At 38.5% G+C, this 19495-nt stretch overlaps 1 protein-coding gene across 1 annotated transcript in view; it reads left to right on the top strand.

Moving 5' to 3' along the window:
- The window catches only part of LOC126162260 (alkyldihydroxyacetonephosphate synthase), a 249674-nt gene that overhangs the window by 133400 nt on the left and 96779 nt on the right, over positions 1–19495 (top strand). Inside the window, exon 3 of the mRNA XM_049918652.1 lies at positions 14699–14835. Within this exon, the coding sequence (XP_049774609.1) occupies positions 14699–14835 (137 nt within the window). The remainder of the gene's footprint in view (positions 1–14698; positions 14836–19495) is intronic.

Here is a 19495-nt window from a genome sequence, read left to right as displayed (position 1 = left end):
TAGTCATCAAATTGAATAAAGCAAATCTCATCATATTTACACCACTGCTCATTAACACAAATCACATCAAACTGATTTTCTAAGGCAAATTCTTTCAATATTAGGGATTTACTACTCAGCCCTTGCACATTGAGGCAGCAGATTGTGAGACTGCAGTTAATTTGTGAGGAATTACAATCAGCACTGATATTACTATTCACAACTAAATCAATGTGCTTGGTTAGACTAAAAGAGTATTATCAGAATGTACAGGGTGGTTAACATTGTATTCTAAGGCGTTAGGTTCGGTTAGGTTAGGTTTATTGCGTTATGATACTTAGCTTGATTAAGACAAAATTTTTCTACTATGTCTACAATAACATCTGAGACAAATCTTTTACCTAACCTATTTAGATGAAACCCATGAGATGTATGAAACCTCCTACCAATGTTGCTGACGTCAAAGAAAGTGACATTTCTAAAGCGTTTACACATCTTAAACATTTCCTGTTTGGCCTTCTTCACCTCTTGATTGATGTCTGACCATACAGGTAGATCATACCGTCTTGGAACAGAAAAACACAGATAAGTTTGTCACTCCGAAGATCTTGCAGCCTGTCTTTCAGTGAGGAGATAAGATTTTGCCTTTCATTTCTCGCCACATCGTTTGTTCCCGCCAGTAGTACAGTAACATCGAGGTCTGACTTGACACTTCCTGCAGCACTTTGGGTGGCTTCCTTGAAGCATGCCCCTGGTCTCACAAAACTAGTAACATTGAAGTTGCTTTTCTCCCTTATTCCAGCATACATATTCCTACCTTGGCTATCATCGTGTATTTGAATGTTTACGGATCTTCTAGGCCTAGGTACAAACTTTCTGGGTACTTGTTTAGTAGACTTTGTTGTTGGCTTTTGTTGTAGGTTAGACCTTGAATTGGTTTGGATGCAGACTGGGGCTATGCTCTCTGCCCCATCGATAGCTTCCAAGATACCATACTTATTTGAAAGGGTTAGATCACGTTTCGGGTTTTTCTGGTTATTAACAGATTTTGTGTTGTTTTTTAGAGGCACAATATTCCACTGTTCTACCTGACTAGTATCAGGCCTGTTTCTAAGCGGCGGCCAGTTGGCGTCGATATTAGGCCTATAACCTATTTCTAATGACTCACTATTAACCAACCTTCTACATAGTTCTTCGTCGCTCTGCTCACAGCATTCTTTGTTGAGTCGTCTAATTTCTTCACACAGTAATTCGTTTTCTTCTTTCAATTGCTGAAGAATAGCATCAGATGAATCGTAGTCTTTTGTTGCGACATTGTCCAGGCTAGGGTCGTTGAAGCATGGAGGACAGAACCACTCAGTATTATCTTCGGGCAAGCTCTGTTCGTCGACGTTGGCACATTTAAAATGGTTCCACAGATCACATTTACCACAAAGGATGCCGTTTCGCACAATTTTCTTGCATTTCACACACTTAATGTTTAATAAAATTCTACTTTTTAGCGGAGCTGAACGAACTACATCCTTACTGACCGGCGCCATCTTGGCTTATGGAGGAATAGCCGCCACTGGTCAAATGTATTCCAAACAGCGTAATGTGGAATTATGAAACTTGTGAACTTATTTAGACTATTCCTGCAACTACTCTCGCAATTGTGAGAAGCTTCAGTCTATTTACGTATTTCACAAACTCGAGATCGGCTTACTAACTTAGCTCTATAATGGGAAAGAACAACCTGCAGCAGCTGAGGGCTGAACCTGAGTTTTTTGACCTGGTGGTCAACGAATTCGCCAAAAAAGGAGAGGTGGATCCAGCTTCATTACACATAAGCTAGATTTAAATGTTAAAATGACATTTTCTTCTTTTGGAGCTGTTTATCTTAACGAAGAGTTCGTTAAGTTCCACTGTTTTCAGTGGATGGGAAGATGCTTCCGTCGACTACGACCGATTCCCACCTGAGTCCTCAGCAACTGAGATGCGATTTAGACTCATTTTCTAACTATCAGGCGGCCTAAGAGATTTTAAACTCCAATCTTTTTTTTCATTTTTACACTTCCGGATCAGTTATTTACTGCGTGCTCTATCGATTCCAAGACCATCTCTTCTGCTTTTTGGTTGAGTCTTTCAGGGATGGACAGTGAGGAAACGGAAAGTTAATGGGACCTGGTGGTCTAGTTGTGAAGCGTGTGCCAGAGATCTGAAAGATCGCGAGGTCGATTCAGATCGCGAGGTCGAATGCCGGTTGGACACAGAATATTTGTCTGCCCATAACACACCGATTGCCTAATGTTCATCTCCCAGTGATGGGAGGAACGTGAACGTGATTAGTATTTCACATTAAACTGTATCACCTTTCAATGGCAGGATTATTGGAGCATGTTAGGGACACCTAAGTCATCTAATTGGCATCCAACTGGAAGACTATCACCAGGCCGATTAGCTATACGGGTTTACTATTTTGCAATTGACACTCGTCATCTGAACAGCCAGCAATACGAACTGGCACTGCTGCATAACAGATAAAAAGAATCCCCTTACGGGATAGTGGACAACATATGTGAGTGGGTGTGCCGAAGAATTTCGTTGTTAAATTCAGAGAGATGAGAACGAGACGAAATGTAGTAGAAGGTGGACAGCTCTTAACCAGAAACAAGCAGGACCAACATAGGCGTTGGAGATCGTAAAACAAGGAAAATTTTGATAAAATTCTTTATCGAGAACTATATGTCAAATGATGTCGACGACGACACCCTCAACAGCGACAACATCGCGCTTTTTTTGTTTGTTTTAGTAACTACTGTGTTAACTGATGTGCGAAAATGTTTCAAATTAATGATAAACCATTGGCCTTTGTCTCTAGTTTCACAGTTTGTGGAAACATGACAAATTAAGAAAACATTTGTATTTTAAAGGTAATGAAAATAGCGATGGCAATTACCTCAGAAACGGAGTAACTTTACTATCTGCTTATGTCTTGCACATGAGTAAAGCTTCTTTAGTCCCTCTTTAGAAGTAAAAACTTTTACTTCTGACACTCGTTTATAGATATTCTGGAAATTTACACTCTTGTCCAATCCAAAGGTGATGGATGCTCTATGGCTTTGAGTAGGTCAGACCAGAAGCTTCTGAATTATTTTGAACCTGTCCTATTACACACGAGGACATTATAATGTTGATATTGTAGAGGGTAGAGTCCGAAACTGTTGGCAGATTGCAGGAGCTATATTATTATCTGAAATGTTTTCATAAATGTGCTAATTAATTTTGTCCATCAAAACTACAGCATTGGTCAGAGCTCAAAACCTTGCCCATGGGCCAATTTCGTTGACCCTGAGGTACTGCTTGCCAGATGTCCTACAGATCAGTTTGTGGCACTGTGGGTATCACGTGCACCAGCCACGTGGTTGGTATCTGGGATATTGTTGAAGCTAGGAAGCTGTAAGAGCATCAAGTGTTCAGTGTTCCTGTCATTAAGAAAGAAATACATGTAGAGCAGACTCTGTAACTTGATATACTGAAAATGGTGGTAACCATTGGCTTCTTTTAAGAAATGTGAAGACAATAATAATAAAAAATTTTCTGAATACTTGTAATTCTTCACTGGCTACTGGGGTCCTTCCTGAAAATTGACAATAGCGAAAGTGAGGCCGTCGTTTTAAAATGGTACAAAGTTTAAAGGTAAAAGATTACAGAAAATCTTTGTGCTCTCTGGTTTCTCTAAAATAGTTTGTAAAAGACTGGCCTATTTTATAAAACAAAATAACTTTCTCAAAAATCACAGCATTGTTTCCGGAAATGTAGGTCCATAGAAACTGCACCTTCAATTTTTTAAATAGTAGTTCTGACCTCAGTAGACCAATAGTATATCTCTATTTTGGGGCCTCACGAAAACTCTTGATATTATAAACCATATACCGCTGCTCTGAAAACTGGAACAAAAAAGCATTAGGAAACTGGGACACAAATGGATACATGCAGAACAGATAACAAATAGTGGAACTTTACTATCAAAAGGGAATTGAGATGCATATGTACCAATCGGAGAAACTAAATGTTAAATATGTTATGCCCCAAGGTCCAATCTTGTTCCTGCTATTTACTAATGACTTAGTCAGCAACACTATGCCAAACTTGTATAAAATTTTCGGATGTCAACAACATTATGATAAGAGAAAAAAACGATAGAACAACTGGGTATGTCGCATGTCTCTAACTGGTTATCCAGAACAGCCTTAACCATTATTGACATACTATTCAAAGGATACACCCTTTAAGCTCTGCCTTAATGTTATCTGGCAAACAATTAGAAACTGTAAACAGTGCTAAATTTGTTTGAATATGAAATCAAGAAATGCAAAAGTGGGACAAGCATGCAAGCTTCATCTATAAAAAAATTAAGTACCACCAGTTACGTTACAAAAAATCTTACTAACTGCATGACAGAATACGTTTTAAAACATATACGCTATGCACAGGTGGAATACAAAATTGTTAAGGCTTTCGTGGCCACTTGTTGACAAACTGCCTATTGGCAGTTCTTCGGCCGACGTTCATCTAATGATTTTTCTGACGTTTCGCCAGCACGAGTGGCTGGCATTGTCAAAGTTTCACCCTCCATTGCCGGTGGTGAACTGGAGCCGAGCTAGCTGCTCTCATCTTTTACTTTCCCCTCTTTGGGGAAGTGTGAGGGGGAGTTTGTAGCCTTTGGGCTTTTACTCCCCTGTGGACGTGTGTGTGTGATTTTTCTATAGTTTTTAAGGTGTCTGTGATAATGTGATGATTGTTGTGAGTGTGTCTGGTACTTGCCTGGGGTAGGCGAGAATTTTGGTGTTGTGGGGGAAGGAACAGGATTAGGGATTGTGTGTTGGGATTTTCTCTTCGACTTAGTCGTGGAAGATCGTCATAGGGCGCTTGTGTTTATCGCGGGACATGTCATACCGACCTAGGGAGTGGATGAGAGCGTTTCCGGATCTGGAAGAACCCTCATAGAAGGCCCTTGCCAGATCCTGGAAACGCTCTCTCAGGAGTGGGATTTCGGCTGCGGCGTGCAGGTCGTCTGTGGGGAATCCAAGGGGTAGACGCAGTGCCCTTCTGAGGGCGCGGTTCTGCAGCCTCTGGAGTTTGTCCAGGTGCTGCTTCGCCGCGTATCCCTAGACAGGACACGCATACTCCATTACTGGCCGGATCAGGGCCTGATATACATTTACTGCTACTGGGCAGGGAAGGGAGCTGGTTGTGTTCAGAATAGGGTATAGGATGGACATTCTGGCGCAGGCCTTCCTGTGGACCTCGTCTATGTGGGGTTTCCACGTAAGACGAGAGTCCAAGGTTACGCCAAGGTACTTGGCGGTTCTGCGCCAGGGGAGTTGGTTTCCGTTTAGGTAAAGGAGGATGGGGGGGGGGGGGGGGGCGTTGAGGAGGTTCGCGCCTTCCGAGCCTGCGGGTAATCAGCATTGCCTGCGTCTTCTCAGAGTTGATGGTGATGCGCCAGCGACGGGCCCAAGTTTCTGTGTCATCTAAAACCTTTTGTAGCCTGCGGATGACCAGGTCCTTATTCGCGTTTCTCGTGTAGAAGGCTGTATCGTCAGCGTACTGTGCGGTGTGCACCAGGGGGGCCGTTGGAGTGTCCGCAGTGTACAAACTGTACAATACGGGCCCCAGGACCGATCCCTGTGGCACCCCAGCACGAATACGCCTTCTGGTGGAGGTGGCAGTTTCTACTTTGACGGTGAAAGTCCTATTCGTGAGATAGCTCTTGATCAGCTGAACTATGCTCCCGGGAAACCCTTGTGTGTACAACTTGTAGAGTAGCCCTCTATGCCATACCGAATCGAAGGCTTGGAGCCGAGCTCGCGGCCGCAGACTATATATACCTGGCGCGCCAACGTCCGAGGGCTTCTCCGCGGTCATTTCCGGTGCGGTTCTCCTCTTGCTACCTGCGACGGTCGTTCGCTGCAGTATGGGAAGCCAGGATCCGTTTACCTTAAGGCTTTCCTCTATCTTGTTGAAATTGTTCGCGTGTTTTTGTATTTCTACAGCTTCTCTGAACAAGCGCGTGTGATAGTGCTTCTCTACAGCCAGAACTTCCGTGTCGGCGAATTTTATTACGTGGTCGGTCTCATTCAGTGCGTGCTCTGCCACGGCCGATTTTTCCACCTGCCACAACCTGCAATGTCGCTTATGCTCTTTGATCCTGGTGTTAATTGATCGTCCAGTCATTCCGACATAAACTTTTCCGCATGTGCATGGTATACGGTATATTCCCGACACCGACACACACGGACCGATACCTGCACAAACTGTCAAACCACCACCCGAGCCAGAAAAGAGGCATGATTAGTACGCTCGTAACGAGAGCAGGACGAATATGTAAGCCGCAACACCTCAAACGAGAAATGCAACACCTGGAAACTGTTCTGAGGAGCAATGGGTACTCCACAAATTACATTAGAAGTGTAACAGAGCCAAACACTCGGCGAAGTAAGGAACCAGAAAAAGAAATGTCGGGTACGGCCTTTCTGCCATACATTCCCAAAGTGACAGACAGAATCGGACGTATATTGCGCAAACATGGCGTAAAGACGATTTTCAAACCAACAAGGAAGATTAAAGAGTGTCTTAGATCGGTGAAGGAGAAAAGAGACCCACTTGCAATGTCGGGAATATACCGTATACCATGCACATGCGGAAAAGTTTATGTCGGAATGATTGGACAATCAATTAACACCAGGATCAAAGAGCATAAGCGACATTGCAGGTTGTGGCAGGTGGAAAAATCGGCCGTGGCAGAGCACGCACTGAATGAGACCGACCACGTAATAAAATTCGCCGACACGGAAGTTCTGGCTGTAGAGAAGCACTATCACACGCGCTTGTTCAGAGAAGCTGTAGAAATACAAAAACACGCGAACAATTTCAACAAGATAGAGGAAAGCCTTAAGGTAAACGGATCCTGGCTTCCCGTAATGCAGCGAACGACCGTCGCAGGTAGCAAGAGGAGAACCGCACCGGAAATGACCGCGGAGAAGCCCTCGGACGTTGGCGCGCCAGGTACATATAGTCCGCGGGCGCGAGCCCGGCTCCAGTTCACCACCGGCAATGGAGGGTGAAACTTTGACAATGCCAGCCACTCGTGCTGGCGAAACGTCAGAAAAATCATTAGATGAACGTCGGCCGAAGAACCCAAGACAGAAGCCAATAGGCAGTTTGTCTACAGGTGGGATCTTAAGTTCAGGTGTGGTATCACTTTTTGGGGCAACTCATGTGCCAGCAAAAGTTGCTTTATTGCTCAAAAAAGAATTATAAGTACAGTAGGAAATGTTACTAGAAGCTCATGCAAGCCACCGTTTAAGAACTTGCAAAGTCTGCCATACCTTGTTTGTTATATGTTTCATTAAGAAAATAATGGACGCAGAAGACCAGTTAGGTATAAAAATTAAGCCGCTCATAAATGTAATACACAACAGAAAATGGAGCTGCATAGTGAATGTGCATAACAAAAATGAGTCAAGAGGGACCTGAACGAGCAGGGAAAAACTATACAAGTTAACACATTACCTTAAAACACAAAAAATGTAAGAAATTTTAAACTGGCTCAAAAAAGTATCTTTTTAAATAAACTGTTTTACATTGGTGACGAATATATACTATTGTAAACTGCATAACAGCTAGTGAAGCTAGATGCTTGCGTCATCTGGATGAGTAGCTCCACAGGGTGTATACGACCCGGGACAACCGGGAGATCCGGGAAAAACCCGGGAATATTTTAGAATTCCGGGAATTTTTCATTGTTTTCAGTCAGATTTTTGTAATTTTGACTGGTAAGAACCGATACTCTAACAAAGAATATTACTGTATCCTGCTACTGCAGAATAATACTTCAACAATAAAACATAAACGAGTGAAAAAACGAAAATAAAACTTAAACTGCAAAGTAATTGCGCCATATGCAACAACAAAACAAAGTGCTCGTACAGGCGTCTGACAACAGCAAAATTTGTCAGAGGCTTTAGGAAGAATATGTAATGATTCGTAACAACAAATTGCCACCGATGAGCGTGACGTCACAACTTTTTACATTAGATTCGTTTTAGCAGTTAACAAGCGGAATCATGCACATGCGCAGTTGAGTAGTACCTTCTCCCGCTTCTGGCTACAGAAATATGGCTGTTGGCTGTGTAAGCAGCTGCAGGTTCGAATGTCTTGTTTCTTTTATGACCTAATGTAAGATCTTTTAATGTTTTATACGTACGAACATACGGCTCCCTACGACATCGTAGCTGCGCAAGCGCGGAGACATCTGTCATCTGGCGCTGTCTGGCAACTGCAGAAATGAACCTATTTCTAACAGGGCGCGGGAAAATATTCCGAATGGTGGTTTGAAAAGCGTTACTATCAAAGAAAATTTCCTTTACGCAAGTTAAACTACGTACGAGAATGTACGATGAATTTCTTAAATCAAAGAGCGTTTGCCTCTCATTTAAAAATAAACTCTTTGATGACGAGCCATTTAGATGAATTTAGAGCCCAGAAGAAGACATTTATGTCGTTATTAAAAATTTTAATGGCACATTTGTGTGATATATCTTAAATTGTAATACGTGCATAAAAGACCAACCTTATATGTGAAAGCTTAGCTTCTCTTCCAGCGTATTAATCTTATAGACCAATATTATAAGTGAAAGCTTTACTTTTCTTGTAGCAACACCATGTATATTAATTTAAACCATTAACTTTTTCTGTTCGTGTGTTTGCGCTACTTAACAGTGATGTTGCTACTGGCTGACATCATCACGTGTCGTAAGCTCTGAATACCTGGTAACATCGGCTGGTGAAAATCTCGTGACATGAGCTATGATGGCTTAGAAAAGCGCACCGCAATCTCGATTTCAATGCTTCAGAAAGTAACATGCGCTGTTTGGTGGAATTCAAATTTATACTTACGTAATACGAAAATATGCAGCGTACATGTTACTGCACATCAAAGACCTTTTTTCCACTTGTGTTTCGTTTTCTAAAGTGCTGGGAAATTCTACACCCATGTATAAAACAATAACCATTCAAAGGATGGATAAGTTATACAGTTCCAAGAGAGAATGTACTGTCAGTTAACAGGGAAAAAGTACGTTTTCACCTGGGAGAAAATGTATTTTTAAACGGGAAATCCGGGAATTTTTTTCTTTTTCCACGTACACACCCTGCTCCAGAGTCTTTCAGTCTGTAACATAATATTAAAGGTTGTTGTATAAATTGTAAATACACCTTAATTTTCAAATTTATACAAAAGGTAAAGTTGTTAACTATGCTAATGAAGAGTCTACAAAAACTGTGAACATCCTTTTGCTTTGTTTGAAACTAGATTGTCAAAAATCCATAAAAAAGTGTCATAATGTAGTGTAAATTTGTGCTGTTTGTACAAAAAAGGTCACGAGGTAACTGTTCATCAACTTAAAGATGTAAGAATAGGAAATATCCCTTTGCCTTTTTACTAGAATATTTATTAAAAGTCCTTGAGAAGAGAGTAAGAAAGTTGTCCATGTATGTACATTTTTGTGCAATTAAACCACATTTTGAATTGAAAAAGTGTCATTGAATATAGTTTACAATCATTACATTAAATCATATTGTCTCACCTCATAGCAACTGACTTGTCCAATATCAGTTTGTATCTATGAACAAACATGATGAAGTGGATCAATAATAATAATAATAATAATAATAATAATAATAATAATAATAATAATAATAATAAAATAACAGGATACCCCAGTCAGAATTAGAAAACATCAAACAACAAGTACAACAAATACTGGAACTAAATAATGTGCAATCAGAAGAAGAAGAAAATACAGTAATGGACTCAAACATCCCAGAGCAAACAAACAAAGACCAACACGCATCAATTAAACAATCAGAGGAAAACGAAATCTTAAGACAGCCACCAGAACAAGCACAAATAGAACACAAAGAGACACACGTGTTAGATATAGAAGAGAAATTTCAGCTGACATATATAGAATACAAAGACACAAATACAGACATTAGACCATTCTTGCATAGACCGCCAAATAACCCACAAGCCGAAACAACAATAAAAACTATCAACACAATCATACACAACAAAATAAATGAAAACACAACTATGGAAGAGTTAAAACTACTGGTTTATATAGGAGCACTCACTACACTAAATATACACACTAGGCAGAGATCAGAACAAACCAACACACAGAAGAAACCCACAAAACCAGCATGGCAACACAGGCTACAGATCAGAATAGAAAAACTGAGAAAAGACATCGGACAGCTGACACAATTTATAAGAAATGAAATATCAGACAAAAAACGTAAAAGGTGAGGTAAAATCTCACAACAAGAAGCAATAGAGCAATTAGATGAAAAAAGCAGAAATTGCAAGCATTGGCCAAACGACTTAGAAGATACAAAAAAAGTGAAAATAGAAGGAAACAAAACCAAACATTCAACACAAACCAAAAGAGATTTTACCAAACAATGGATAACACACACATTAAAATAGACAATCCACCAAACATAACAGACATGGAACACTTCTGGAGCAACGTATGGTCAAACCCGGTACAACATAACAGGCATGCACGGTGGATACAAGCAGAAACAGACACACACAAGATGATACCACAAATGCCTGAAGTGATAATTTTGCAACATGAAGTCACCCGAGCAGTTAATTCTACACACAATTGGAAAGCCCCTGGAAATGATAAAATAGCAAATTACTGGCTAAAGAAGTTCACCTCAACACATTCACATCTAACTAAATTATTTAACAGTTACATTGCAGACCCATACACATTCCCTGATACACTTGCACATGGAATAACCTATCTGAAACCTAAAGATCAAGCAGACACAGCAAACCCAGCTAAATATCGCCCCATAACATGCCTACCAACAATCTACAAAATATTAACTTCAGTCATCACACAGCAATTAATGACACATACAACACAGAACAAAATTATAAATGAAGAACAAAAAGGCTGCTGCAAAGGAGCACGAGGATGTAAAGAGCAACTGATAGTAGATACAGAGGTGACATATCAAGCTAAAACTAAACAAAGGTCCCTACACTACGCATACATTGATTATCAAAAAGCCTTTGATAGTGTACCCCACTCATGGTTACTACAGATATTGGAAATATACAAAATAGATCCTAAATTGATACAGTTTCTAAACATAGTAATGAAAAACTGGAAAACCACACTTAATATCCAAACAAATTCAGATAATATCACATCACAGCCAATACAGATTAAGCGTGGAATATACCAAGGAGACTCATTAAGTCCTTTCTGGTTCTGTCTTGCTCTGAACCCACTATCCAACATGCTAAATAATACAAATTATGGATACAATATTACTGGAACATACCCACACAAAATCACACATTTGCTATACATGGATGATCTAAAACTACTGGCAGCAACAAATCAACAAGTCAACCAATTACTAAAGATAACAGAAGTATTCAGCAATGATATAAATATGGCTTTTGGAACAGACAAATGTAAGAAAAATAGCATAGTCAAGGGAAAACACACTAAACAAGAAGATTACATATTGGATAACCACAGCGACTGCATAGAGGCGATGGAAAAAACAGATGCCTATAAATATCTAGGATACAGACAAAAAATAGGAATAGATAATACAAATATTAAAGAAGAACTAAAAGAAAAATATAGACAAAGACTAACAAAAATACTGAAAACAGAATTGACAGCAAGAAACAAGACAAAAGCTATAAATACTTATGCTATACCAATATTGACCTACTCATTTGGAGTAGTGAAATGGAGTAACACAGACCTAGAAGCACTCAATACACTTACACGTTCACAATGCCACAAATATAGAATAGATCACACACATTCACAAACAGAAAGATTTACATTAAGCAGAAAGGAAAGAGAGAGGGGATTTATCGACTTAAAAAACCTACATTATGTACAGGTAGACAATTTAAGAAAATTCTTTCTAGAACGAGCAGAAACTAGCAAAATACACAAAACAATCACTGATATAAATACATCGGCTACACCACTGCAATTTCATAACCACTTCTACAACTATTTAGATCACATAACATCAACAGATACGAAGAAAGTAAATTGGAAAAAGAACTACATGGCAAGCACCCGTATCATCTAACACAGCCACACATCTATCAAGACGCATCCAACACAAGGATAAGAAAAGGCAATATATACACTGAGACGGAAGGATTCATGAGTGCAACACAGGATTAACCAATAAACACCAGATATTACAGCAAGCATATTATTAAAGATCCCAATACCACAACAGATAAATGCAGACTTTACAAACAACAAATAGAAACAGTAGATCACATCACAAGCGGATGTACAATATTAGCAAATACAGAATTCACCAGAAGACGTGACAATGTAGCAAAAATAATACATCAGCAACTTGCCATACAACATAAACTAATAAAACAACATGTTCCCACATACAAGTATGCACCACAAAATGTACTGGAGAATGATGAATACAAATTATACGGGAACAGAACCATTATAACAGATATAACAACATCACATAACAAACCTGACATCATACTCACCAATAAAAAGAAGAAATTAACACAACTAATCGAAATATCCATACCCAATACAACAAAATACAGAAGAAAACAGGAGAAAAAATTGAAAAATACATTCAACTGGCTGAGGAAGTCAAGGACATGTGGCATCAGGGTAAAGTTGACATTATACGAATTACACTATCTACTACAGGAGTCGTACCACACAATATCCACCAGTACTTCAACGCAATACAGCTACATCCAAACTTATATATACAACTACAGAAATATGTAATTATTGATACATGTTCAATTACCCAAAAGTTCCTAAATGCAATGTAACATATACCGTACAGTTAAAAGGAAGTCACACTTGATCATGGTCCGCGTCACTTCCCATCTTTAACCAGACATAACGTCTGAGAAAGGAAAGAAATAATAATAATAAAATGCAATACAAGTCTATGACTTACTTGCAATCATCTGTCACAATTGCATGCTCATTTCTCCATAAGATTGTAAAGGACTATAGAAGCATGTAGTTTAAAAATTATGGAATCACTTTTGATTAGAAAAGGATCTTGTGAGTTGTCATTCACTGCTTTTGGGAATAATTGATGTAAAGCAAGTTTCCTCCAGCGAGTCTTAACAATGGCAACTTGGCATGAAATGTCAAACAGCTCTGAACACCAGTAGTGTTCGTCCCTTAAGAAAACAACATTTTGTTGTTGTTGGTGGTGGCGGTGGCGGTGGCGGCGGCGGCGGCGGCGGCGGTTGGTGGCCTTCAGTCTGGAGACTGGTTTGATGCAGCTCTCAAGTAGAGCAACATTACCTTAGGTAAAATAGTGTCTTTAGTTTCCCCTTGCTTTAAGCCTTTCAAAGTACTAAAGTAGCAAGCCTTGTTGTCCAACAAGGCTTGCTACTTTGATTCTTTCATTGACCCAAGAGCTATAGAGACAATATGCCAAACATTTTGTTGTGCCATGTATTTGTGTGATTGATTCTTTTCTTTTCATGGCTGACCATGCTATTCACAGTGGAATTCAGATGATTATTGACACACTAAATGTTCGGAGTGTGCTGTGTCGATTGTGCTCTGTACACCTGAATCCAGTTGGCACACATAGTGCAGCTAAGCTGCAACTACTAAAGCACGTTTTGAGCTCAAAATTGTTTACTGTGAGCTCAGAGCCCAATAAGTGGCAAATATATGAAGGTGGTTAATTTTGTTCATGTATCTGTCCATCCCGCCCTGCAAATGCTGCGAACTGTTGCATATAAAAACAGGCGATCTGAATTGTCTTCCCTCCTGTTATATCCGTTTGGTCAACAATGATGCTGTGGTGTTACATCTAAAGTCTCCTAAAGTGGTAATCTGGAATCAGTGTGATGGTTAACTGAAAGAGAAATAATTGCATCATAAGGAAAATTCATGAGAGAGAATTATAAAATTGTGAGACATAACTACGGGCCAGTACTTACTTTTACTGTGTCAGTAAGGACAGTAGGCACATGTAAAAATACACGAGACAGTCCTAACTTTCAGAACTATTACTTGTTTCACAGAAGAGGACAGGAGGATAAGTTGAGCAAAATTAAAAAAAGGACAGGGTCCTCAGACTCCAGAATGTCCATCTCATCCTTTAATCTGAGTGACATAGCCTTCCTTTTTAAATTTCTCCACCTTGTCCTCATCACCTCTGTGGGGAACTATTTGTTCCAGAAGGTGGGATTGTGTTGTGTACTTTAATATTTGCCTATTGTTTGTATCAATAGTTCATCTCTTGATGGTAAGTACTGAGCAGCAATTATGAAAGAAAATTAAGAGAAGTCTTTGACTGAATGTATAATGGCAAGTGCAGTTTCAGTGTGTATGCCTCCACTGAGTCCATCTGTGTGTTGAACATAACTGAAACAAATAGTGGACTATATACGAAGTAAATCTTATCTTTCACATCTTGTCAGTCTCAGTGTTTTTTTAATTGTGTTTAATTTTGTTTCATTTATAGTAATTAATTATCAGTATTGTCTTGGTCAATTAATGTATCACTTCCTGTAATAACATCCAATTAAAATGATTATTGTTGACAATTTGTGTGCTCTATAAGCATTCTTCATTCTTTTCAGGTATCCAATAGGTGATGTACCCCTTCCATATTTCACAGAATGGGTAAAGGATGTACTGGATGTAAACCTTGATCTCAAACGAGAATCACAGTCTTTAATAAGAGCCAAGGACTATCCAGAGCCACATTTGGATAACGGTTAGTTTAAATAATAATAATAATAATAATAATAATAACTCATGGTTACTACAAATATTGTAAATATACAAAGTAGATCCTAAATTGATACAGTTCCTAAACATAGTAATGAAAAACTGGAAAACCACACTTAATATCCAAACAAATTCAAATACTATCACATCACAGCCAATACAGATTAAGCGTGGAATATACCAAGGAGACTCATTAAGTCCTTTCTGGTTCTGCCTTGCTCTGAACCCACTATCCAGCATGCTAAATAATACAAATTATGAATACAATATTACTGGAACATACCCACACAAAATCACACATTTGCTATACATGGATGATCTAAAACTACTGGCAGCAACAAATCAACAAGTCAACCAATTACTAAAGATAACAGAAGTATTCAGCAATGATATAAGTATGGCTTTTGGAACAGACAAATGTAAGAAAAATAGCATAGTCAAGGGAAAACACACTAAACAAGAATATTACATATTGGATAACCACAGTGACTGCATAGAAGCGATGGAAAAAACAGATGCCAATAAATATCTAGGATACAGACAAAAAATAGGAATAGATAATACGAATATTAAAGAAGAACTAAAAGAAAAATATAGACAAAGACTAACAAAAATACTGAAAACAGAATTGACAGCAAGAAACAAGACAAAAGCTATAAATACTTATGCTATACCAATACTGACCTACTCATTTGGAGTATTGAAATGGAATAACACAGAACTAGAAGCACTCAATACACTTACACGATCACAATGCCACAAATATAGAATACATCACATACATTCAGCAACAGAAAGATTCACATTAAACAGAAAGGAAGGAGGAAGGGGATTTATCGACATAAAAAACCTACATTATGGACAGGTAGACAATTTAAGAAAATTCTTTCTAGAACGAGCAGAAACTAGCAAAATACACAAAGCAATCACTCATATAAATACATCGGCTACACCATTGCAATTTCATAACCACTTCTACAACCCTTTAGTTCACATAACATCAAAAGATACGAAGAAAGTAAATTGGAAAAAGAAAACACTACATGGCAAGCACCCGTATCATCTAACACAGCCACACATCGATCAAGACGCATCCAACACATGGCTAAGAAAAGGCAATATATACAGTGAGACGGAAGGATTCATGATTGCAATACAGGATCAAACAATAAACACCAGATATTACAGCAAGCATATTATTAAAGATCCCAATACCACAACAGATAAATGCAGACTTTACAAACAACAAATAGAAACAGTAGATCACATCACTAGCGGATGTACAATACTAGCAAATACAGAATACCCCAGAAGACATGACAATGTAGCAAAAATAATACATCAACAGCTTCCCTTACAACATAGTTATATAACAACATGTTCCCACATACAAGTATGCACCACAAAATGTACTGGAAAAGTGATGAATACAAATTATACTGGAACAGAACCATTATAGCAGATAAAACAACACCACATAACAAACCTGACATCATATTCACCAATAAAAAGAAGAAATTAACACAACTAATCGAAATATCCATACCCAATACAACAAATATACAAAAGAAAACAGGAGAAAAAATTGAAAAATACATCCAACTGGCTGAGGAAGTCAAGGACATGTGGCATCAGGATAAAGTTGACATTATACCAATTATACTGTCAACTATAGGAGTCATACCACACAATATCCACCAGTACATCAATGCAATACAGCTACATCCAAACTTATATATACAACTACAGAAATCCATAATTATTGATACATGTTCAATTACCCGAAAGTTTCTAAATTCAATGTAACATATACCGTACAGTTAAAAGGAAGTCACGCTTGATCAAGGTCTGCATCACTTTCCATTTTTAACCAGACATAACGTCTGAGAAAGGAAAGAAATAATAATAATGTACATGAAATCAAATCATTGAATGTAAGACTGAATGCTTTTTCAGTTCATATGTTCCTAATTAGAAAATGTTGAGCTGTGCAGCATGAGAGCTGCAATTAAGAAAGTGTGCTTCTTTCAAGTGGTATTTCACTGATTGCTGTGGTGCACAGCTTTTGTGTGCATAATGCACCCCTCATCTGTAACTACATGATGATGATGATGATGATGATGATTATTATTATTATTATTATTATTTCAAACTTTAGGCCCATTAGACATATGAAGACTCTTGATGTTTCATTGAATTGCTTTAGCGTACTGTTCTACTTTTATGGTTTTGTCAAAAGACAAATTTGTTCTTTTACATATCATTGACTGTTCTCAAAACAAATTACCCACAATCTGACTAGGAAGCTTCACTCCAAAGCCAAAATATATAAACAGTAAGGTGCAGTTCTCATTGATGCGATATGATTTATGATATGACATGTTGCAATAAAGATCATGCAGTGCAGCAGTAATGCAACAGTTATCCGTATGAAACTCACATTCCCACAGGAGTGACACAACAAGCAACAAGACACTGCAGGAAGCAATATCTCATGTGTGGCATGTTGCTGCCAGCCTCGCCTTGTAAAATTTACATCTACTTCTATATCTATGTGTTTACTCTGCTATTCATAGTAAAGTGCCTGGCAGAGGGTTCAATGAACCACCTTCAAGCTATCCCTCTACCGTTTATGTCTCGATCAGTGCGTAGGAAAAACGAGCACTTATATTTTCCTGTTCGAGCCCTGGTTTCACATATTTTATCGTGATGATAATTTCTCTGTATTTCGGTGGGTGCCAACAGAATGTTTTCGCAATCAGAGGAGAAAACTGGTGATTGAAATTTCATGAGAAGATCCCTTTGCAGTGAGAAACGCCTTTGTTTTAATGATTGCCACTCCAATTCCGATATCATGTCTGTGGCACTGGCTCCCCTATTTTGCGATATACAAGTATGTCATGTATTTATTAGAGACTGTAAAGAGGTATGGCTCTCCTTCCAGCATTAAAAACATTTCAATATGTTGGCACATTTGGTACACAGCATTATATGATCTAAAATATACCAAACATAAACTGGCCGGTGACTACATTTTCCTTTCAAATGTCCACAAATATTTGCTGTGCTTTACATAATTTTGAAGTATTACAATAATTACGAGCAATAGCAAAGAGAAAAATAGTTCACTATCAGACTGTCATATCAGACTATAAGATGGAAAAAAATGCATTATTTTTTTACCAAATAATTTCCTCAGAATCAAATGGTAAAGACTGCAAAAATAATTTTTAATATTCCTTTTAAACGCAGTGCAGTCTAGATAAAATAGTTCGACAACATGCACCAACTGATGACAGCAGTTTTATGTCTGCATGTTTTATGTCAGTAAGATGACCAAATTCATTGAAATCTGTTACTGAGACAGTGAATCTTATAGGAAATCATTCGGGGTGACACAGTTCTGTCTTTCTGTGATTTCTTAATGTTCAGGAGAAATTTATGTATTTATTTGCATCTCTTTCTGTTTTTTTTTTGGAAACCAGATGGAGGTAAACATTACTGTACACATTTTTGGTGGTGTGTGATTAGTATGTTGAAGATATTAAGGGAGGTTATAATTGTCACAGTTCTATTGCAGATGTAAGACAGGATGTGGAAATGAAGAGAGTCTCACTGATAGACATACTATGGTCAAAAATTAAAGCATTACACTATATACACACCACTGTTGAAAACAGACGTAGAAGTTGGATAGATATAATCAGCGAGGTCATTTCAGTGGCCTTTGAATACATCTAGACATTGTTGAGTCAAAGCTCACCAATAAAATAAAATTAATTAGTATATTGTTGCTTTTTTCATTACTTAAGCAATTATTATATCAACTGTTTCATAAGTAGTCAATTCTTGTATAATCCCACTTGATATTTTGTGCTGTTTTCATTAACTGCAATGTAAAATGTACATAATTTGTTAGTGACAAAAAATAGAAAAAGCAAGTTACTCGTTATCTCAACAGTAAAAGTGCTACATATTGAGAATTTGAAAATCAAGTTTTATACATGATGATTTTGTGATGATGATACAAACTTTCAGGGATGATAGAGAGAGACCTTAGTCTGGAAATGACACAGTTGAAAGTTTTAAGTGATAACCATTCTGATACTTTGGACAGTGGACCTCTTCTACTGCAAGCTCTTTGCTTTCCATATTTTGGTAGGAGGCAGTGTGGATAAAAATAAAAAAAAACAGCCCAATAAACATGGGATCTAAAGCACAGACCTTTGTAGCTATGAGCACATCTATTGTACAGAACAAGTGTTCATAGCTTTTAAGGTATGCATTTTAGAGCCCCAGTTTACTAGGCAATTTTTCTTGGTTTGGTCCATTTTACCTCATCCCAAAGTGTGGAAAGCAAAGAGCTTTTGGTAGAAGAGGTCCGCTGTTAGATGTGTCAGAATAGTTCTCACTAGTAACTTGAGACTCTGACTTTTCTGGACGAGGGCACCTTACCTCCAACTGATACAGTTACTGCCCCCCCCCCCCCCCCCCCCCCCCCAGGATAAAGTCAAAGCAACCTTAATTGAAGTCAGAAGTAGGGGCGGTAACATTAGAGAGTTCTACATCTACACTTTGCAAACCACCCTGAAGTGAAGTGCAGTGGCAGAGGGTATGTCCCTGAGTACCGGTTATTAGAGTTTCTC

Source organism: Schistocerca cancellata, chromosome 2, assembly GCF_023864275.1.
Source record: "Schistocerca cancellata isolate TAMUIC-IGC-003103 chromosome 2, iqSchCanc2.1, whole genome shotgun sequence".
NCBI lineage: Eukaryota > Metazoa > Arthropoda > Insecta > Orthoptera > Acrididae > Schistocerca > Schistocerca cancellata.
Note: the sequence above shows the minus strand (reverse complement) of the source record. Positions and strands in the feature narration are given on the sequence as shown.